Raw genomic sequence first — 23,545 nt, forward strand, 5'->3', positions numbered from 1 at the left:
CTGGGCGTCTGCGTCGTTCTGACCCTGATGTCCGTCTCTCGGTGCGCCGCACACTTCCTGCGTTGTGGTGACGAAGAGCTGTTGACCGTGGGATGGAAGTCGAATGTTGTCAACAGGAGACCAAATGAGGCCCAGGCGTCCGTCCCGAATTAGGATTCACTTGTTGTCACTTCATGTTAATCGAGTCGACGCGTCTTCCAAATTCGAACCAAGTCAAATCTTTTTTAGAATCGACTACAATCTTTTAAAAAAGCAAACCGAGACCGTCCGTCTGCTTCGCTGATCCACACCTGCATCCATTCAAAACAGCGTTCATGAGGGGTGATGAACTGCTCCTGTTCCTGTATTTGCTGCGGTTCTTATTTTTTTGGGGTGGGCATTTAATGCTTGTGGGGTGGGGGGGGGGGGGGGGGGGGGGGGGATCTGAGCTTTGCTTAGTGATGAGGTGGCGCTCTCATCGATGACAAACTAAATGGTGAGACGTTAGGAGGAGCTCTCAGATGCAAGACAATTGAGGTAAATATAGGAGGAGATACAGTGTGCTTACAGGGTGAATACAAGATCGATACAGAGGTGGGAGGTAGTTATGAGGCTGGATTACAAGGCTCATGAAGAGAGTTACAATGCCCTGGGTGGGACAGAGACGGGGGGGGGGGGGGCATCAGGCAGAGTACTAGATAAGAGGGGGGTAGTAATTACAAGGCATCAAAGTTACAGGGTGACGGGGCAGGAGGGGATATAGTAGTTCCAGGGGACGATACACGGCTTGAGGGGTCAGTTTAGAGCCAAGAGGGAGACTTTTACATGACCGGGGGGGGTAATTACAAGGCGGGTTCGGGTGGCCGGAAGCTGTTTTGGGTAGGAGGAGGTTTCTTTAAAGAGACAGGTGGGTGTGTCGGCGGCAAGACGGCTGCAGGCGTCACTCGGGTACGTAAGACACCTGCCAGACGATGATGTGGCTCCGCTCAGCTTTACTCAAAGCGGGTTTTATCTGTGAAGCCGCGCCGCTCTCTCCTTCCTCCGTCTCGTCGTCCTCGCCGTCGCCTGGGGGAACAAACACACAGCCCGAGAGACGCACTTCAAACACTGTCGACGAAGAGCATGTCGTTTCTCTCGTTTAATCCCTGGGAATATAAATAGATCCTGGTTACAACTGTGTGCACTGACCAGGCAATAAATCCTGGATACAAAAAAAGAAAAAAAAAACTTCTCAGAAACTACTATTTCTCTATTCTTGTGTTCCCTTGAATTTGCTATTTCTGGATTTGATATAACAATTAATGGATGAGAGTGAAACACTCCTGAGAGTCGAGAAAAAAAATGGATTCAAGTACTGTTAGACTGCTTGAATTACAAGGAAAAGTCCTGTTCTTGAAAACTATTCAGAGTATCAAGTAACTACTTAATCATATATATTACATAGCCAACAGGCAATCAGTACAATATACCTACAAACAACAATAATTGAAGAGAGCACTTTTTTTTTTCAGTTGATGGAGTTACATTAAACATCAAACTAAAATGAGTAAAGAAGTTAAATGAATATATTCATTGATGACAAAAACGCAGGTCTCAAATCATTTTGAATTTGAATTTAAATTGTAGCAACAATGTATTTAAAAAGTAGCAGCATAGATCGCACAGATTAATTTGAACATCAGTAAAATTCAAAAACCCGAGAGATATTAGATTTTATATATATATATATATATAATATTCAGTTTTGCAGCAACATGTTTTTTTTTTTAACTGTAGCTGATATGAGTGTGTGTGCTGCCATGTTTTACGGTGTGTGACTGCTCACCTATGCGGAAGTCGATGTACCCCTCTCCTCCGCTCAGCACCAACACATTATGGACACTCTGCGCCTCCGTCTCTGTGGGTGCTGCCGACCCCTGACCCTCTGATGGACTGTCCAGCACGCTGCCATTCAGGGTGGCCAGGACATTGCCTGTCACAGGACAAAATAATAATAATAATAATAATAAAGACACCACAGACAAGTGGCAGGTGGACAAGCAGACACAAGATGTAACTTTTCACTGTGGATTTGATCTGATCTTATGTGATAGAATACTCGTTGTGAGTGGAGACTCGAGCGCTGACGGTGGCCTACCCGGTACCGAGACGAAGAACTTGACCGCATCACGGTGTCCGTGGAAGCAAAGCTGAGCCTGCGCCATCGAGCAGAAGGGCATGAAGCTGCCGCTGCTTTTCTCGGAGCTGTCGTCACTGTACACGTGGATCACCCCGCCGGAGGAGGTCGGAGAAACCTTATTGGCTGAAGGAGCCCAGACGAGAGCAGTCAAGAGATTTTTGCCAGCAAAATCTGATTTAACTCAACAAAACAAGGGAGGAAAAAAAAAACAAAAAACAAAAAACCGACAACTTTCCAGAAAATTTCCCCAAATAAAATCCACATGTTCACAATTCAACTGAAAATGAAAGATGTTCAGAAAAAAAGAAATGAAAAAAAAACAAAAAACATCATGCATGCAATTGATGACAACTATAACCATCATGCAGAGCAGCTTTTTCCCCAACAAAAACACAGAACAAAAAGTGCATTTGTCGAACACGATATACTTTCGACAAGACTGAAAACGTGATCAAGAACCAATTGGGACCTTCAGAGCACGAGCACAGAGAAACAGGTGGTGTATGACTGCAGGAGAGATGAAGGTTTGACTGGGTGAGATCGCAAGAGCAGGAGGTTGGGAGGGCTCCCACTTACCCCTCAAACCCAGGAGCTGTCCCCGGTGAAGGACCACCGCTACGGGAGGCAGGGGAGGAGGAGGAGGAGGAGGAGGAGGAAGAGGAGGGTGGAGAGACAGCAGGAGAAAGAGGACAGTAAGAGTTAAAGGACAAGACCGTGTGTGTGAGAGAAACGTCGGAGGGAGAGAAGTAAATAAGAGGGTGAAGTCGGGGAGTTTTGTGGGGGAGAAAAGAGGGACAAAACTAAGGAGAGAGTGTGGACGACTTCTAACTTCTCCCTGTCAAACTCCTCCGTGACTCACTCTCTGTCAGCGGGATGGAGATAATCACGCCGTTTCCCGTCCCCACCCAGAGGCGATTCCCGCCGATCAGCAGCGCCGTGATTCGGACGAAGGAGAAGCCCAGCTTGCCAGTACCTGAGAAGTAAAACCGGAAATGAGAGCAGGTGGGGGGGGGGGCGGAGATGGCCGCGAGTCAGAGAGGAGGCGGCGTCCGCTCACCCAGCATCTTGCTGACGTACGGCTCGATGTCCACGTCCTGGAGGTGCTGGTGTGTGTGCGCGTGGTAGAGACGCAGAGTGGAGTCCAGACGAATCGACACCCACACGCCGTCACCGAGCCACGCCAGCTGCCGCACCTGACTCTCCCGGCGAGGGTGAGCGTCGAAGGACTTCTACCGGAGCGGAGAGAGAGAGAGAAATAAAAAAAAAAACCTGAAATACAAATTTTTTTTTTCTTCCCTGCTTGATGATATAAGTAAAGGATTCTCCACCCACCTCGATCTGCATGCTTTTGGGCTGAATGACGTGGATCTTGTTCTTGTAGCCGCACCACACCTTATCGTGAACGACCGCCATGCAGCGGATGGAGTGATGAGGCCGACCGAGGTCCATGAGGTGGTAGTTGGATAAATCCCACTGGCCATCTATGAATACAGACGTGTGTTTATTAAAAAAGGCACGAACTACAGCCCTTGGTTATACTAATACCTGAATGAAGCATTAAAACAAGTAAATCTGTTGAAGCTATGATACGTGGAACTAGAGACACATGATCTTTTCAAGTTTAATAATTTTTTTTGTTGCCATGAAACAAACCCTAAGTTTGGAAACTGAACAAAAATTGTAATTACCCTCCGATCTGTGGAAGATGGCGAGGGTCCCGTCGGCGAGTGCAACCAGCACACGACCTTTGACATGCCTGCAGAGGAGGCAGATGGATGAGATCCGCGGAAAAAAACCTTTTATTCAGACAGCTGAACACACCCCCTCACCCTCACCCCCTACAGCTAATATTAGAAACATAAATGATGTTTTCCTTACACCAGGCTGAGCACCGAGTCTTTCAGTTTGATGGAGTGGAGGCACTTCTTCCAGTTTCCAACAGCTGAGTGGACGTACAACCTGTAAGAAAAAATATTTTTTTAATGTTCTCACAGAGATTAAAAATCATAGTCGGATCAATAATAAATAAATGTTGTATAGGAAGGGGGGGGGGGGGGGGGGGGGGGAAATGGACTTGTTAGAAGTAAAGTGAGTTTCAGCCTCACCAGCCATTCTGGGCCCCGAGCCACATGGTGGGGGCCACGCTGGTGTAGTTTTTGGTATCGTCGCCTCCGTCCTCTGACTCTGTGGGCTGAGACGTCTCCTCCTTGGAGTGGCCGGCGCTCCTGTTGTGCACAAAGACAGACGTTGTCTTTCAAACCTGGACCTCTGGACTGAAGTTCAGCACGAAGTCGTCTTGAGCTATAGTGATGACTCAGCAGAAGGTAAATTGTTTTAAAAATGTTCCCATGACTTAATTAAGCTTCAATTTGCTGATGCACGCAAACTGCAATGTAATTGATTTAGCCCTTTATGACTATGCTGACAAATCAAGAGCAAACCAATAAAGTAACTAGAATATTAGTCAATATTGTAATTATACTGGTTTCATCACAACCACAAAGGTATGACCGCCTACCTGTCGGAGTTATCTGCAGGACGAGGGGGAGGATCAGTGAAGACGTGCTCAGTAAACGGTCCCGGAGGTCCGGATCGGATCTCTGTCAGGTTGGCTGTGGACTCGGGGACTTCGGTGGCCTCCGTGGCCTCCTCTGCCGACTGGGCAGGGTGAATCTTCCCGTTCATGGGTGGAGCTGTGGGAGCTGCGGCAAATCGGCCGTGAATCAAATGTGGAGCTCCCCCCAAAAAACAAAAAGCTGCAGGAGTGTATGTGATGCCCTCACCTTGTCCTTTGTCCATGATGGGTGTGTCGGTGCGTGAGGAGCAGTTGCTGCGGGCGACGCTGCAGTTGGTGGCGCAGCCGACGAGCGTGATGCCCGCCAGCATGCCCTCCACCGAGCCGGCGTCCTCCCCGCCGCCCGCTCCTCCGTCGCCCGGATCCAACACGATCTCTCCTGCTGGGTAGTCACTCTCGCTGGCGGCTGCGCAGCACCATCAAACACACATTAATATCCACACACACACACACAGACTAAAAGGAGAGTCCACATTGTTAAAGTTTTTTTTTTCACCCGGTACGCTGGAGATGCACAGCACGTGAGCGTTGCAGACGTTGAACTGGTCGACCAGCGAACCCGGCTGGTTGGCGTCGATGATGACCACCTTGCTGGCGGAGTGGGTGCTGGTGAGGATCCACACCCGGCTGTTCATGGTGTCCGTCTCCTGGAGCTCCTTGGACTGAGTGGGGACAGCAACGAGGAGGGTTAGCGGAGGTCGTTTCAGTGTCATGGAGAACCACACGTGACGGACGTCCTCAGTTCACGGCTGGCCCGACCTTCCTCTTCTCGGGGCTGCTCTTCCTGTCGGCGCCGTCCTCGTCAGCGTGCAGCGGGTCGCTGCTGCTCGACGCCGCTTTGGCTGGCGCCGGCTCCTGGCTGCTGGCCCTCCACCCCGTCAGGTCCACCCCCGCTGCACACCACAACTACGAAGAGCAAGCAAACGCACACGCAGGATGAAAGTGGTCAGAGACGTCAACCGTTTGAAAGAATACAAACCTCAGTAAAGACATCGGTTTGTTACCATAAGAACTGTTTGTCTTCAAGATGTCGCAAAACAAAGCACTGCTTTTGAAAAGAATAGCAAACAGAGTTTTTTAAAGGAAGCAAATTTTTCTGAGATATGTTCAAAATATTGTGACTCAGAAGGTTAAATATTCAACCGGATAAAGTCCATAGTAAAGATGTTGTGACCCTCTGAAACCCTTTTAAGAGCTTCTCGGGGTACAATGATAATTTTAGGTTAAAAAAATAATGACTCCGGCCATGATGTCTTGTAATTCACCTTCCTGTTGGGGTCTTTCTCCACCAGGGGACGACAGTAAACCGGGACGGGAACATTCTTCATGCGGTTATCATCTTTGTCATTGGTGGTCTAAAGACAGAAACCAAAATAAATAAGAAGACAACGAAATAAAAGGGGGGGGGGGGGGGGAATCATCTACTTCATACTTTTTTTTATCTCTTTCAGATGGGATAAGATGCAACAATGTTTACTTTGATAAAGGGTAAACTAAGAATACCAGCAAAATCAGACAGGGGCATCAATAATCCCATCACAGCTGGATTTTCCCAATAACTTCATACTTTTTTTTATCTCTTTCAGATGGGATAAGATGCAACAATGTTTACTTTGATAAAGGGTAAACTAAGAATACCAGCAAAATCAGACAGGGGCATCAATAATCCCATCACAGCTGGATTTTCCCAATAACTTCACACAAAAAAAATAAGTTGAGAAAACAAACACAGATGTTGAAATATTACAGTACGAGTGTGTTAGGAAGGGCAGGTTGAGACAGACAGAGGTTAAAGGTCAAAAGGTTGCAAGAGCCTCTGCAGAGGGAGAAAAAGTATCAGATCAAGTTTGTGGGTTGGAAATACAAGTATTGTAAATCATGCTGAAAAACTGAAAATATTCTCTTGACATGCATACATTTCTAAGTAGTCTTGTTTAGGCATTTAAAATAACCTGTTAAAAGCTCACGGGGTCTCAGTGAGGCTCCAAAACAAAACAGCTCCTCATGTAGGCTTTCGCCTGTCTCGCTTTCAGGGTTTTGTTGCTATAAGTAGGGGGTTAAAGGGAGGGGAAGCCGTAAAGGAGCATGCTGGGACTCTGTCGGTCTCACTTGCCTGTTGTCTCTTCAGCGGGCTGTCCTGAGCGCTGTCCGTCTGACCACCAGTCTGTGGGAGACCAGAGTTAGAGCCGCCTGCCTACCAACACACTCGGCCCGCTGGCCTCCGAGCTGCACAGACGCAGAGCCTCCGTCGTCCAGCCAGGAAACTCAAGCTGCAATTCCGTGCTTTGAAATGACCTATTTGATCCTCGAGGCAGCCTTTAGGACATTGGCGCATGCAAACCTTCGAGATCTACAAAGCCTGAGGTCCTGAGACGTCATTTTTACATCTGTACTTTACTGGTTTTAAGTGCATTTTATAGATTTTATAGATAATCGTGAAACAAACTCCCTTCAATGTCATTTTATACAAGTTACCAAACTCACTGGAGCACAGTTACTTCTTCAAAGAACCGACACTAGATACTGCAAATCAGGAAAGGAGTTATTCATTAACTCTTTTAACTAAACCTGTCTAATTATTATGCACAAAGCTGAATTATTGTGTTCTAGTTGTGACACATTAACTAACCTGTGAGCACTTATGTGGGTCAGTCTGATGACTCTTTAACTCATTAAGTTCCGAGAAAGTCACATCCATACATCCACGAGATGGAGGAAGACGGTACATTTGACCATTTTTCTTCCCACACATTTAAATAAAAGTATTTGACCCGACATCATCTCCGATGTCTGTTCTCTGAACCCACAGATTTCACCTCTTTGTCTCCTGTGTTTCTGTCAAATATCTGGAGTTTTTATTTTCTTTCCTCCTCACGCAAACTAAGATATCTCTCTTTTGTTGGGACGAGTGGCGGTCTGGGGATTGGGGTGGGGGGGGGCTCCCAACACGCCGCTCTGATTTTGCTTGTACCTGCTTGAAGCGGGACGGCACACTCCAGCCGCAGGCCTGCATGATGCCGTCGTCGCGGCGCATGTGCTCCCGAACCTGCCGGTACTGTTCACGCCGCTGCTCTCGGCGGGCCAACAGTGCCGAGTCACTGAGGAGAGACGCAACACCGTTACTGGCCAGTCTGGAAGCAACGAGAAGGAGGGAGGAGAAGAGAGAGAGAGAGAAAGCCAAGCGTTAACAAGCCGGCCAGCCAGCAGCGAGAGAGAGAGAGAGAGAGAGAGAGAGAGAGAGAGAGAGAGAGAGAGACCAGAAGAGCAACAGCAAACGAGTTTCCAGCTGTTGTTAAAAAAAAAAAGCTATCATCTTGCTGAGGCCATATAAAACTACATTGAGCATTTCTGAGGTGTAAAAGTTATGCATTTATTTGTGTTTGGCTAAAAGTATTTGTTGATGGAACTTTAAACCATAAAGGTTCGTCGTGTCAACTGAAATCTTCAAGGCCTTTTTCCGTGTGCAGTTTGAATGTTTGCAGTCCCTCCACTCAAACAGCTGGGATCATCTTTATGAGCGTGATATGAGATGGACGGGCGGCAGGATCTCCATGATAAATATAATCAACTCTTGAGCGAGCAAGCGGCCAGGCGTTTGTGCCAAAGCAGCGTGGGAAGCAGATAAGCGCCGGGGGGGAGCAGTGTGAGGTGTGAAGTGCAGTGACGGTATGCAGCGGGGCTCACTCTTCAGGGAAGAACTCCAAAGTGCGGTTGGCGGTGGAGATCTGACACATGGTGTGACTGCGTCGCTGAGAGAAACCAGCCGGCGAGGGAGACTTGTAGTGGATGTTGACGCTGTAGTACGGCCGCTTCACAGGCGGCGGGCTGGACGACGTGCTGAAGAGACGCGCGAAGCTTGTGGACAGAGAGGGAAAGAGGAGGAACATTCTTACCCTTTTTGCAAGTTTTTGCTTCAGTAGATTTGAGGCATTTCAGATTTTAGGTTCAGTTAAAACGTTGATGAAATTGTGAACTCACAACTGCCAGATGGTGGATTTCTTCTTCTCTTGAATGGGAGGACTTTCCCGGGACGCCCTGTGGAGAAAGAGAGATATATCAAAGGAAATAAAATGTATTTACATAACTTTGAAAAGACCATTTAAAAAAATACACTTCATGCAATTATTTCCCTGGCACACAAAATTAACAACGATTCAGGAACCAAAAATGGAATGGGCAACACCACATAGGGAACTTTAAACATAATATTATTATTATTTCCTGTTTAGGAATTAATGTGCAAATGATTAATTGTTTTAGCCGTGTAATTCACATTAAGTGACATTTTAAGTGTCTACTGGATTAAACATTGTAATCAGCAAGAACAAATGAATTATTTCAATCTTGTCTACAGTTTAGCTGTATAGAATGACTTTTAGCCCCCGTGTCTTCTCTTGCCGACCTGATCATCTCCGTCCACCGCACGGCCTCCTGCAGCTCCATCAGCCGCTCTTTGTACTGGTTCCTCTCCATCAGCACCCGGGCCATCTCCACCCGGGTGAACCGCCGCCGCTGGGTCATTGTCATGTCGCCGTCTTGCATTGGAGACGAGAACTGGGTGGAGGAGAGCACAACGTTTCCACATTTGCAGTATGTTTCAAAACTCTTCTCGCAGAGTTGTGCAGTGATTGATTATTTCTACTTTTGTGTTAAATGTGTGAAAAAAATCCGAAGATATTAACTGAAGAACTCTTGTCGATGGCACCAAAACATGAGCTCAATATTCAGCTCAGTAACCACATGTACTGTATTTAGATTCTTTTTACAGCAGTACCTTCTTATCATTTTATCAGTGGCGCAAGCTGCAGTTTTACTCACGTCATCTCCTCCTTCATCCTTGGAGTCCCGAGATGCTCCAAGAGCCTCCGCTCTCAACCTGAGAGTGAGTGAGGAAGAGGAGGAAGAGGAAAAAAAAAAAGAGTCAGAAAACGGAGAAGACGACGGAGGAGGCAGCGGAATTCTATGTAATGTTCACGCCATCCAGATCATGACAAAACAAATGTCAACTTCCTTTACCTGCTCAATGATTTATGTTTTATTACCTTCATGTATTCATCATGTTCCAGTTCACACTTCATTTTGCTATCAAAAATTTTACTTTTACAATGGTTTGTTTTGTTTTGAAAATGTTGACGATGTGTACAATCCTCCAAAGTAAAGCAGTTATTCTGAGTAGTTGAATCTTCTGTATTCCTGCATGTTGTATTGTAACAGACTTCAGTTGTAGAAAATGTTTTTGCGCCATGTTTTTTTTTTTTTTTTTTTTACTTTTGTACTGAGTTTACTCTATAACACCTGAGGATTGCAAATGTGAAGCTGTCGAACTTTAATGTTTGGACAACATCCTTATTTATTTGTGGTAACACATTTCCAGGAGCCTCACGACTGTCTCACATATTAAACAACCTTTTCGCTTTTACCTCTTCAGTTCTTCCTCCAGTTCTTTGACTCTGGCGTCCACCTTGTTCTTGGACTGCCTCAGCGCCTCCAGCTCCTCCCTCAGCACCGCCTGCTCGCCCGACAGCTCGTCCACTTTGGCAATAAGGTCGTTTTTCACAATATTCAGAGCGTTTCTGGTGAGTGATGGAAGAAAATAGAAAACAGAGTCCACACTGATGTTATCGTCTAAGCCGAGGGGAGCACGTCGACATGATGCTTACCCCAAATAATCAACAAACCACAGATCCCCCTCATTTATTTGACACAAGATGCCCAGTAAAACAGGAGTGGGGAAGTAAAGAGCAGAGGAACATTGATCTTACTTGGTCTCCAGGAGTTGTTTGTTCTCTGTCAGCAGGTTCTCCACCTCTTTTCCCATTCCTGAAACGGTCACATGGATGTTACTCATCACAAATAATCAATAAAGTCCATAAATCAATCAGTCCAATCCATTTATTGACAAGCAGAGTGTATTTATCGGTTGTGGTACTGCTTTCAGCATGTTGTGGGAAACAGGGTGAGAGAATATCATTCCTGGATTCAACCACACCGAAAATAAGTTTTCTATAAAGTGCTAAAAACACTGGAAAAATGCTAATGTTAAACATTACATCGCTCTTATTATTCAGGTCTGTTCACAAACAGGCTCGACAGATCTTGACAGAATTGACTGCATCAGCAAACATTGCCGAGTGCATATTTTCACCTCTAAATATAAAATGTGTTTGCTCAGAAGCTGTTCCAGCTGATGGATGCAAATATATGCAAGTTCAGAGTTGATTGTTCTCACCAAGACAATGTTTATGCTTTCATGTCTGATGGTTTGTTTTTGTTTTTTTAACTAAATCCTAACATTGACTTATTGCTGGAAATTAACTGACAAACATGCACAGAGGCTGCAAGCATTGCGCAACAAACGCCAAGCAAACGTCTCAACAAAGAGGACATTTCACACATGAAACTGCTGAAAGTAAATTGAAACTAAAAGCAGAGAGGGTCTTATAATTACACAACGACTGGTGGTGAATTGTGTCGTATAGAAACACTCAAATTCTGAAACTGCAGCTGACTAAAGTCCTAAAATGGGTGACTTCTAATGCTAGAAAATGAGGCAGTTCGAAAATATTGTGTTTTTGTTTATTTATGTTTTTTTTTAATGAATTTAATTAAGTGAACTCTTATTGAGATCTAAACCAGCAGAGGCAGCCTCTCCCGAGCTTTAAATGTAGCCTTCGCTCATTCATTCTGCTTTCCTCTTTTTAAATACAAACAATAATACAAATTCAATTGCTGCTTTGCATATTTTGCAATATGGATGCTGCTATAATGGCGGAACATTTAAACCTCGTCTAATATATTTGAACAGGGTTGAGGGTTTAAATTGGGAAGACAAAAAGGTGGCACGGGAATAAATTCAAAGCCACAAAACAGACACAAAGAAGCAACCGGGCAGATGTGAACGTTAACGGCCAGGGAATTAAATAAACAAGCAAACATGACGACAAGCTTTGGCACAGGCCGCCTTACCGAAGAAATCATCACGGACTGGAGTCAAGAGAAGAAGAGAAGAAAGAGGAGAAAGAGGAGAAAGAGGAAAGGACACAGATTAAAGACAAAGGAGGAAAAGTCTAGAGGAGAGAGGACGCTCATCGGCATTTATTCATTTGGTTTGAAGCAGGATTTTAGCAGGCAGGCAACAATCTGATCTTCAAACTGAAACAAGGTTACAGATCTGGCCACTTTCTGCGATCCACGTTATTTAATAATTAATATGAAATATATTGAAAAGACATGGTGGTCTGTCTTAGTCAACTGGAGAAGTATATCTGTCAGGAATCTTAAATATTTCCTCGGATATAATAAACCTATATATTAAAACAGAGTGCTTCATGTTAAGTGAGTTCAAAAGTATTAAAATACACATAAAGTAATATAAGTTTCCAAGTGACTGACTCGTAAAAAAAGAATAACTGTATGGTGAAGATTACGACAGTAATCTACAGTTTTTACTGGAGCATTGTACTGTTTTAAATACGTCGTTTGGAAAGTGGATAGAAAAGGAAAAGAAAAAGAAATATCAACCAATGCATGTTTAAATACACACCTGAGAACTCGCCTAGAGGAGTCACCAGCAGAAGCATAAAAAAGGAGGGGGAAAAAAGAAATGGGTGAGAGGTTAATAGATGGACAATAAAACAAAGCAAAACCTCTTGTTTTGTTTTTTTTTTTTTTAACTACATAAAATATATTGTGAATCGAATACCAAGCAACTAAAATCAAACCCCCCCAAAAAACCCAAATCCAACCAAACAGTAAATAAGAAATATTTTACACATGATGGATATGAAGTAGAAACATGGAGGAGACAAAACCCTGCTGATTCTAGGAATGGTAATACATGTATGTAGAAATATCTGATCAAACGGAAAAGTCCCAAAAAAAATTCTGTCTAATAAAAAACCAAAAAAAAACAAATTGAATGACCATAAGTGACACTGCACGATTGGGCAGATGAGGCTGCAGTCCATTGTTTCGGCCTGTAAATCTTTTCTGGATGACTTTGCACTGATGCAGGGGTGCGCTGCAGCCACGCATGCAAAGAAACAAAAACAGTGAGTTCAGCAGCACGTTCACACAGCCTCGTGGAGCTCACTCCCTGCAGGAATGCAGGGGGGGGGGACACCCCCCCAAAAATCTGGCATTTTGTGACCGGCGCATGCATCAGCCCCAATTTCCTACTTCCTATTCCTTCTGATGTTACTGAGTAATATCACGTGTTGGCCTGATCGCTTGACCAGTTACTTATTTACTGTCACATACAGTATCACCAATAAAGTTGGAAACTATAAAACGATATTATAGTTTCAAGTGTGCGTTTACCGAGCAGCTCAGCTCCTGCATCCACATCGCCGATGATGTCTGACTTGGCGTCTTTGATCTCGTGGTAGAGGGAGTCGGTGTTGATGCCAAAGGCCTCGTTCACGATGCCCTGAGAGGGGCTGAAACACAAACAATACTCAATCCATCATGATTTATAAATCACTTTTCATACAGAATGCGACACAAAGTGCTTGTCAACGGAATAGATATAACTGTAAAATCCCGACAACCAACACTCCGACACTATAAAGGCACGAAAAACCCAAAACACACACGTGCAGACACACACACATCCAAACAAATCCTCATGTGTTTCATCATCAATGATCTCATTGAGCACCAATAATAAATTCTGCTTTTGTTCATGTAAGATTATGATATCAAACGTCTTTTTTTTTTTTTAAATTGCACATCTCCAAGCTTGAACATGGTAAAATATATAAATGTACATTCATCTTTGGGTTCAGAATAATCTGCATTAAAATCTGCTCACGAATGAAGTTAATCTTCACTAAGACATTGTACACTGCAATGTACTTTAGAGCTGATGGTGAACAAAGTGAGGAATGTGTCTTTTGTCAATTTGTGTGAATGGTACAAGATTTCATCGTGCACAATAAGAGGAAATAATAAAGTTACCTGCTTCCTCCACCATACATGCGGGGGTCCACGCACATGTCCAGCTCAGGTGTTGAATCAATGATCTCTTGAAACTCAGACCACTCATCGCTGCTTCCCATTCCTGAAAAAAACATTGCAGAAAAACCAGCCAACCGGCATCTAATGAACATTTCTGCTACAATGACCACGCGGTTAAAAACTAAGGTGGTGGTGAAGCCGCACAGCGTCGCCTCTGACATTGAAGCTCTGTGCCGAGGGCATATTTGTTCACATCTTCTCACCAATGCTGACGTTTCTGGTTTCCTGGGAAACCTGGACCTCCATGTTCCGGCTGAGACGCTTGTCGCCTTTCCTCCGGTTTCCAGAGCGCATGGCATCGAAGTTGGCGTGCGAGAGGAAGCCTTCGTTGATGGGGGTGACAGTGGCGGAGGGGACGGAGGAGGTGGGCGTGTTGGACTTGCTTCCTGTGCTGCTCGGCGTCGCCGCCACGGAGTCCGACTCTGATCCGTCCTCCTTGATGATGATCGAGACACAAACAGACTGAAATGAGCGTCATGTGATGAAGGCAAGTCAGGCCTTCAACTTTTCTACTTCTTCAAAGCTGCAGAACGACTTCAAAGAACCCAAAAAGCAAATGGTTTGGATGTGATAACACACCAACCGACTATCACGATAATTGTAAAAGATTAAGGAATAATTATCAGTACACAATGGCTATATACTGTCTATATATTCTAAACTCAATAGATTATAATCTGAGAATGGGTTAAAGGTTAAATACTAAGGGAGAAAAATAAGTCATAACAATAAAGCAATATCGGTTTGCCTTTGAAAAAAATCCAAATAAATAAAAACTGAACAACACTTGGAAAAAAGCAAAAAGTAAAATAAAAGGAGACGACACATGGCAGGAGCTCCACAGTCACATAGCAAAATAATCACACAGTTATAAAAAAAAACACTGCATGAATAAAAAAGAAAAAAATGTGAAAAATGGCCTCTGCTTGCTCGCTTGAGACCACATATATATTATATGGCAAATCTGAGTTTAAACAACAGATTGACAAAAAAAAGCTTCATAAGTGACAGAAGCAGGTGTGGTAGAGGAGGCGGTACAGAGGGAGGGGGGGGGGGGGGGTCGTAGCCTCTCCAACTTCCACTCCCCCGGAGGGGGGGGCGGGTGTGGGGGGACGCTGTGTAGAAGGACAGGGCCTCTGTCTGTCCAACCTGAGAGGTGGAGCTGAAGGAAGACTGGCCGAGCTCGCTGACCTGCCAGATGTCTTTCCCGGGCATCATCCTAGCCCCCCCGAGACCCCCACGTACCATGCCCTCGCCGCTGGGGTACAGGCTCAACGACGGCGGCCGCTCCGCTTTGCTGCACGGGAGAGAGAACACGAGGAGGAAGAGTGAGGTCACGCTGACTGAGAGACACCCACATCCATTTTTCTTTTGGTTGACGTTTCCTCAGCGGGGGGAGGGGGGGGCAAAAACTTATTGTGACATGCATTCAGAACAAGACACAAAATAATCATGGCGGTTGGCCAGTCCATCACAGCGTTCAAACACGAGGCGACCACTCACACGGAAGGTTCATTTTTCCGGTTACTGTATTTGAAGTCTGCGTAAAGCATAAATCTGAGTGTTTCTGTGGATTTGACACAACAGACAGCAACGTGTCATGAACCACCTATCAAGGAAATCTGCAAATGTAGAAACTAAAGTATGAAATGCAAGACTTTATCTTTGCCTTTATGATGTTAGTTTGACTACTGACTAAGCTGAAACTATGCTTTTCCATTGTTATCCCTTGTAAGTGCAGGCAATTTAATTCATTACATGTTAGCGAATGAAATGGTCTATAATTATAACACGCAGGTAAACAATAGCCAATAGTATACGATGGGTTGAAGATCATGTGACATTTAGTTTCTATTCTGCACCAACAATGAATCTGTGTTGGTCCATTAGACGCTGCTGGACATGAAGTGGTCACTGCAGAGAGGTTGGCATGGCTGCTAATCTTTAGCCGTGTGGTAACATGCCTCTTCACACGTAGAAGAATAACAATCAGCAGCTCCTGAAACCAACACAGATCCAGTTACAGAGGGAAGGAACAGCTAACGTGTAAACTTTGGACTGTAGTTGATGCAGAAAGTAAACACAGCAGGAGCTAAAATCCTAAGATACCATGTTTCAGGGCATTCATGTTATTGAGTAGTTCTTTTTTTTCTTTTTTCTTTTTTACTTATCCAAAAAATCTAAAAATACTTAAATCCCAAACTACTTCACTGGTGCTTATGCGAATAAAATGTTATTGAAAGTTTTTTCAAATGTGTTTATAATCAAATTTGTGATTTTGCTTTACACAGACTTTGAATCAAAGGGTAGCGCCACATTTTTACAATGATAACTATGTCCTCGCTTAGAGTTTGATGAGAAATTTGATCACACAACACAGAATAAAATAACTAGATTTTGTTTTAAAATAATCAAGAATTAGCCTTTGTTTTTTTTAATAAAGATGCAGACGAGCTTTTATTCCACTGTTTGTGATGTCAATCTCATCCAACTCAAAAAACAAACAAAAAACGCCACCCAAAATGTCAAGCTGATTCTACTAAATATTCATTCTTCCATCTTCTCTACCTGACTTTTCTAAAACAGGGTTGCTAGAATATCCAATGCACTTACAGTGTATGTTTTCTGGACTGCGTGGTGGAAGCAAAACAAGAGAAGTCCTCACAAGAACAACAAAGACCTGCAACCGTACCAATGTCCCGATTCTATAAATCATGGGACATTGTGACAGACAAGCCATCGGGCAGACAGACACATGGATGGACTGACTGGCAGACACAAAGACATGAGGGTAAAAGAGGAGAAGGTAGGTAGTGAAAACTAGAAGGAAAAAAAAATACATGTTGCACATTCCAGTCGGTCATCATTTTATCATAATGCAACATGATTTACGCAATCTTGGTAAGAAGCTGTTGTAAGCATCAATAACGCGTATGCATAAGGGCGAAAGGTGCATATTTGAAATCTGGAGCACAGCAAAAAGAATAAGGAGGGACGTCAGCATTTCCCGGTCAAGAGTTTGAGGCTCGTTTTAGGAGGCTTGAGGGGAGCGGACCGGGTGGGGGGGGGGCTGTAGCTCCATGTTGGATTTACCTTTTCCTCCATGAGTGGCGTTGACTGTGCAAACAGCAGCACAGAGAGCAAGCCAGCAAGACAGACAAGACAGACACTGATTAGAGAAAGACAGGAGACACGGACATGCCATGACACATGGACATCACACAAACACACACACACACACACACACACACACACACACACACACACACACACACACACACACACACACACACACACACACACACACACACACACACACACACACACTTTAACACCATTATCATGGATGGATGTTAAGTTGGGTTGTTTTTTTTTTATTTTAGAGGTTTGCACTTAAAAAAAAGATAACGATAATAATAATCCGCACTAAAAGATAAAGATTTCCGAACAGTAGATGCTACTCTAGTGATTCATCTATTCCAGGGATTCCAGTAAGTCCATTTCAATCAACTCTTGGACGTCTGCCGTCTGGTGTCTCGTCGTCTAACGCAGAAGGAACACCACTGCTGTCAAAAAGCTTTGAGCGTGCTGGCGATACATTTATCGAACACTATTGCAGTGTGGTACGATAGCCGTGCCTTTGTGTGACAACAAGGCTGGTGTTTCTGAGCTACTGGTTTCCATGGTAACTGCTGCTACTTAGAGCAAATGTGGGAGAAGAAAAAAAAAAAGGCACAGAGATACATCGTTGTCCGAATAGACTGGACTCTGTTTGAGCGCCCCAAAAAAACTGTCACTTGATTTGTTTATAGCGCCACCATCTGTAACATTATGGTCAAAACACATTCTTAAGATGAAAAAGGTATTGAGGGAAGACTGCAGCAGCAGTTCCTCATCCTGCCTCATGGGTCGTTGCTGAAAACACCTCAAAGCTGACAAATCATCACTTCACTTTTTATTTATTTATTTATTTATTTTGTCTAATTCTTTCTCCACAAGCCTCAGAAGGGCTGCTGGGCTTCTTGCCTCTCCTCTGTGTCAGCGGGACGCACCAGCTGTTCCTCACTGCTTCACCGTGACAAACAACGCCAGTGAGCGGGAACACAATGAGCGCGTTGAAATGTGAAAAGCTCAATGCATCAAGGACGAAACACAAAAAAACAACGTCATCGACAAAACGACGGGTGAGAGTTAGGCGTTTAAATCCACAAAGAAACGAGAACTTAAAAATAAAAACAACAACAACAAAAAACCTCTCACGTTCGTCCACAGCCGGGGCCTTCCGGTTGACTTCCCGCCTGCTGCATTTTGGACCGCTCTATGTGCTCAACGTACGTCTGGATCATCTGCGGTTAGAGACACGAAACAAACGTCTGAGAGGGGAAAAGTATCAACAGAACGGCTAAATAAGGAATTTCAAGCTCTTCTGATCAGTAACCCGGAGAAGCTCCAGCGTTGAAGGCCTCGCTCACCTCTGTGTGGCGCTGGTGCAGAGCGTTGTACTCTCTCTTCATGTCCGACTCTCGCTCCTCCAGACGGGTGACTGAGAGACACATAGTAAGTTTAGCAACCAATAGAAAGAAAAATAAAACATTCAGATGACTCAAAGCCGAGCAGCTGACCAGTCCGCTCCCCAACTTTTCACTGATCCAGTTGATAAATGGTTGAAATTTCAGACAACTAGTCGAGTACAGTCTCTATTGTAGATTTGTTTTGTTTTTCTATTTGGATTTTTATGGCTCTGAGGGTTTTTTTCAGAAGCATGTAAAGCTGCATTTTATGTATCAAAGGCGCAATATAAATGGTGTCATTATAATCATTATTATAAGAGGATAATAGAGTTCAAAGATTTGAATGTTCACTGTGAGTATGAACAGAATAAGAGTCACATCTTAGTTAAGAAGTGAAGAGAAGATAAAGTGTCTCACTGCAAGAGCTCCTTAAATTCAGATATACTGTACTTCCTCAATGCGCCATGTCTAGTTCGTCATTTCATCTTCCCTAAAGATCTCCAATGGAAATGTCTTTGTCAAACTATTTCCGTCTGTTCTATATGTGAGGATTTCTAAAAAAATTGTGAATTCATTCCAAACTAAACATCATCTCCAGACTGTGGTCATGTTTGAAGTGGGTCCACTCACTCTGGTCCGAGTAGTTCTTTGACTTGAGCTCCAGCTGTTTGCTCTGCAGCTCCAGAAACTCCACCTGCACCTGCAGGTCCTTCTTCTCCGCCTCCAGCGCATCTTCGAACTCGATGAATTTCTATCGGGAAGACACATGAAAACGCACTGCGTCAAGAACCGACGTCTATAATATTCCCAAGTGCAGAAGCTTTGTCTTAAAAACCATGTCGTCTTGTTTGTATCAGCTTGCATTTTAAATGTTGGGTGAGTGGATCAATGCTAATAACAACAACACTTCAACACATGTTTAACAGCTGCATTAAAACACAGATCAATCTCACAGGGTCAACATAAACCCAATAACTAAACACCCACAGCAAAGAATATGAAATGTTGCCTATTTCCCTTTAACGTTTCTTGTTGTTTTTTCTTTCTTTTTTTTCTTTTTTCTTTTTTTTATAAAGCTGGTTAACAATGACGTCCTTTTTTTCAATGCAGCGAGTCCACAAAGTCTTAATACTGTAATCCTCTGACTGCACGGAGACCTTGGGACCAGTAATGCAGCAGATACACGCAGCACAAAATGGCAAATGGAAGAACAAGATGGCTTTCTCAAAGAATGGCTCGTACTGATGCTGAAAGTTGTGTTTTTTTCTTAGGTTTTTTTTTTTTTTTTTTGAAATGTCTATTTATGTGCAGCACTTTGATTCAGCTGAGTTAAGAGTCCTTTTAAAAATGACTCTGTTGACAACTTCATGGACCCACTACATAAGAGCTGAAGGAGCCACATGTGGCCGTGGAGCTGCAGATTGCAGACCCCTGGACGAATTTCATCAATGAGTTCAATAAATAACCAGCGTGCCGTGGTTTGCTGCGCCTTTAATAACTGGGCACGTAACTAAAAACCCAGGAAGACGTCTGATAATCAATATGATTAAATTGCTTCCTGTCCGACTTTCATAACATCTGATAGACATGTGAGACACGTCACTTGTTTTCTAGTCCTGGCTCTTTTCTCAATTCTTCCTTCTGATAATTTCATTACACCACACGAAAAGAATATATCTGATACAGCCGAATTGAAAAAACCCAAACATAAATAAAATTTAATCAAAAGACATAAATGTATAAACATAATGATGCATTTCTGGTAACACAACGAAGAGAGTGGAGATGTGTATTGTGCTCATTAGTCCAATATAAATAATTGAAGTCCATTTAAGAAGTGTAACTTCAGCAGAACTACGACTGTTTCTACTGAGTAAAACCTGAGCAGCGACTGAACGGCATGGAAATGTTGACATTGGATAGATTTTCGCTGATCGGTCAATCAGTTTTAATGCTATGTCACACAAAACACACATTAAAAGGAGACCGTTTTTTTCAACCGACATGTTGAAAACAGTGAAACTGGAAGGGAAACACATTAGAGTCCAAAAACACCAAAACGCCTCAAAGTCTCACTTTGATGTCTGTAATCCTGGATATCTTAGCAAACGCTTCACGGGCAGAACTGGAGCTGCTGGTTTTGTTTACCATCGGCTTGGGCCTAATAACCTTGTAATCTGAGAGCCTATTTGCTTGTTGCTCCCGGCGTCTTGCAGAGGGTGTGTTATTGTTTCCCCCCCTGGGCTGTGAGATTCTGCCTCTCTCGCTCTCTCTCATCCTGCCTTTTCCCGCCCGGTCAGATCTGGCCTGTTATGTTTTTTTTTCTTCCTCTTTCGCTTTCCCTGCTTCTTCTAAGCACAAATCATGCTACAGTGCCACACTCCTTCACTGTGCTATTGATTTCAAACGACTCCCATCCCTTCCCCCATGTTGCCCCACTGACAGACGAAACCGCCTCTCTGTGTGTTTGGTGTGGCCGAATATTTCACCAAATGTGAGTCGCGATCTACACTTTTATGTTGGCGTGCATGTAGCCATGCAACCGTGTCGGTTACATATTTAGTTCAAGAAAGAGAAACTTTCTCGCTTCCTCACACTTGGATGGTCAACAATCAATGGTCAATCAAATTTAAAACCGATCAACCACGAGGAACGTCATGTTAATGAAGGTGACCGATGGCGACAAACCACATGAGGATTTTAAATGATTTCCAGATACTAAATTAACACTGTATTGTCAATAGAATATTGGCAGAAACGGTTGATAAAGAATCGAAGATGTGTGGCATTTCATAACACAGGCCGATTTTCATTCAAATAAAACAAACGACCCCCCATAAATTGTCTGGATTTAAATTGCATGGAATTGGGAAAAGTTTACAACGACTAGGATAAATGCAGAGCAATAGTTTCCCCCCAAATAGTCGACAAAGTAAGTGTTCTTATCTTTCTAAATAATCTCAGCTTCACAAATACAACTCTATTCAAGTGTAAATTTACAAGGACGATTTAACAGGTAGGATTTAGGTTGATTTTTTTGTTTTTTTTGTTTCCTCCTGTAATGACATTAAAAGAAGTGGAAATATGCCGACACGTTCAGTCTGTGCGTGTGCAGTGTGAACAAACCCAGGGACACGGGGGGGGGGGGGGGGGGGGGGGGGAGAAAGAGTCGAGAGAGCAGATAATGAACCCGACTAAAAGCTGAGCTAAGCTGATACCAGCAGGGCTGCCAGTGATATGCTGAGGCCTCTTTGGATGGGAGGAGGATTAAAAGTTGCTGTATGAAGCCGGCGGGATCCCCGAGCTGCCGTGACACTGCTCAGAGGAGAAGAAGAAAAAAAGGGAGAAAAAAAACGCTCCATGAGGAGTTTGGCCTGTAAACGCATTAGCTCTACATAACGACGTTACGTGTTTGTCCTTCTTCTGATATGTCCGAGTGCGAACGCCCACCGAGCTCATGAGGAGAATTAAAAGGATCAACGTTTCACCTGTAAACTGAAATGTCAATATTTGCAGTAGGTTGGTGGAAGCACAGTCATTTTAATGAATGCAATAGTAATAGAGGTTGATTGCAGCAGAAGTAAATGAGACAATAGAACAGGAGTACCTAGTTTCTGACGTATAATTAAAAGGCAATAAGTACATTTCATAATTTAGCTGAAGCCAATATTTGCACACATTTTGCAGTATAACGTGTGGACCACTCATAACTATAATTGTATTGTACTTGTTTCTGGTGTTTCCACGAATGTGCATTCTTCTGACCTCAGCGTCGGTTTGAACTTCATCTGCATTCAAATGCTTTATATGACGATCGTCAGACTAAACTAAAGAAATGTGCATGTTGGGATATGAGAGCAGCCCACTGTTGGTCTCCGGTACATGTAAAGTCTCCCCCAAACATCTGTTGGAGGTGAATCAGTCTCCAAATTGACTCTAAGGGGTCTGTCTGTCTGTGTTTACCCTGTAATAGACCGGTGACCTTTTGACGGTGTGCCAGCAGAGCCTTATAACCAGCTGGGACTTCGAGGATGGACGAATGATATTGGAACGCCAGAGGGCAGAAACAACAACGTTATCCATGTGTTAAACATTTGACCTAAAGTTTAATATATGGATAACACTGTTTGCATGTCTGCTGCTGCACCTGATCCATATGTTACAGTTACAGTCGTGGGGTCAAGAGTCCTGGGACCCACTGACAAGTACCTTCTAAAGACATGGCCTGGAGAAACAAAAACCTTTTTTTTTTTGCACACATTCTTGTTTCTTGCTTCTCGTGTCATCACTTTCACTTCGTGGCTGCAGTGAAGAGTGTTTTAACTACAGGGCACCCTCCTCTATAGCAGACAGCGTTTGCCGTCAGCGGAGTCTGTAATGCATGGAGACTAAAAATAAGCACAACAGACACGCGCATGAGTCACATGGCTGATTGGAACCTCTCGGTTCCGCCCTGACGGCACCGTGGCTGTGACAAGGAGAGGAGAGGAGAAAGAGAGGGGCATCTGGATGTGATGTTGCGGGTTGTGATGGGGAGGAGGAGGAGGAGGAGGAAGGGGGGGGGTGTCAGGCACTCACCTCCTCAGCCTGTTTGCGCAGCGCCTTCTCGCGCTCGTACTGGGTGATGAGCTGCTCGTTGTCCTCCTTCAGAAGCTCCAGCTCCACCTCGTGCTCCTGGTTCTCCGTCAGCACCGCGTCCAGGTTCTCCAGGACGTTAACCACCAGCGGCATCAGCTCCTTCACCACCTCCTCATCGTAGCTGCGGATGAGCCGCTCGAACTCCCGGTAGATGCTGTTGGCCAGGCCCGACACGCGCTCCGACATCACGGAGCCGGAGCCGTAGTCGTCCTGGTACACCACCTCGTCTATCTGCAGCTCCATCATCCTGGCGGCTGGAGCACGACTCCCGGTGCTCAACAGTTTTTTTTTTCCTTCTTGTTTTCGGGGCCTGCGAGGCGGAACTGTCACACGGTGCGGATCCTCTCCGGGGGGAGAGGAAACATTCAATCACAGTCCCTCCTCTGATAAATCACTGTGCGCCCGATGGTGAAAATGTTGCTTCTGTTATTTTGATGAGAAGAGCCCCCCCACACACACACACACCCTCCTCCTCCTGCTCCTCTCCTCCTTCTCCTCTCGTTACAGTATTTCTCCTCCCGACGCGGAGGCCCGGCTACTGCTGGTTCTCTCCCCCGTCGGGGAGCGTCAGGCTCCGGGAGCGGTGGATGCGCAGCGGTGCGGCCGGTGGATCGAGCCCGGCTGAGGCCATCGCCGAGGAGCGGA

The 23,545-nt window shown here is 44.5% G+C and overlaps 1 protein-coding gene across 1 annotated transcript; it reads right to left on the reverse strand.

The window, feature by feature from the left end:
- Positions 1–919: 919 nt before the first annotated feature.
- Positions 920–23,146, reverse strand: mapk8ip3 (mitogen-activated protein kinase 8 interacting protein 3; the record flags this gene model as incomplete). Its single annotated transcript, XM_080512191.1, has 32 exons — positions 920–1,044; positions 1,805–1,951; positions 2,117–2,281; positions 2,735–2,773; positions 3,018–3,131; positions 3,216–3,387; positions 3,491–3,639; positions 3,847–3,914; positions 4,037–4,117; positions 4,264–4,383; positions 4,677–4,860; positions 4,942–5,139; positions 5,230–5,395; positions 5,493–5,639; positions 5,999–6,085; positions 6,847–6,897; positions 7,705–7,864; positions 8,418–8,588; positions 8,712–8,768; positions 9,136–9,287; positions 9,552–9,609; positions 10,154–10,306; positions 10,496–10,553; positions 13,017–13,171; positions 13,692–13,794; positions 13,955–14,186; positions 14,997–15,048; positions 16,845–16,868; positions 18,012–18,097; positions 18,224–18,294; positions 18,893–19,013; positions 22,841–23,146. 32 exons carry the CDS (start codon positions 23,144–23,146, stop codon positions 920–922), a joined length of 3,972 nt encoding a protein of 1,323 aa, XP_080368317.1.
- Positions 23,147–23,545: the final 399 nt, after the last annotated feature.

Source organism: Blennius ocellaris, assembly GCF_963422515.1.
Source record: "Blennius ocellaris genome assembly, chromosome: 16".
NCBI lineage: Eukaryota > Metazoa > Chordata > Actinopteri > Blenniiformes > Blenniidae > Blennius > Blennius ocellaris.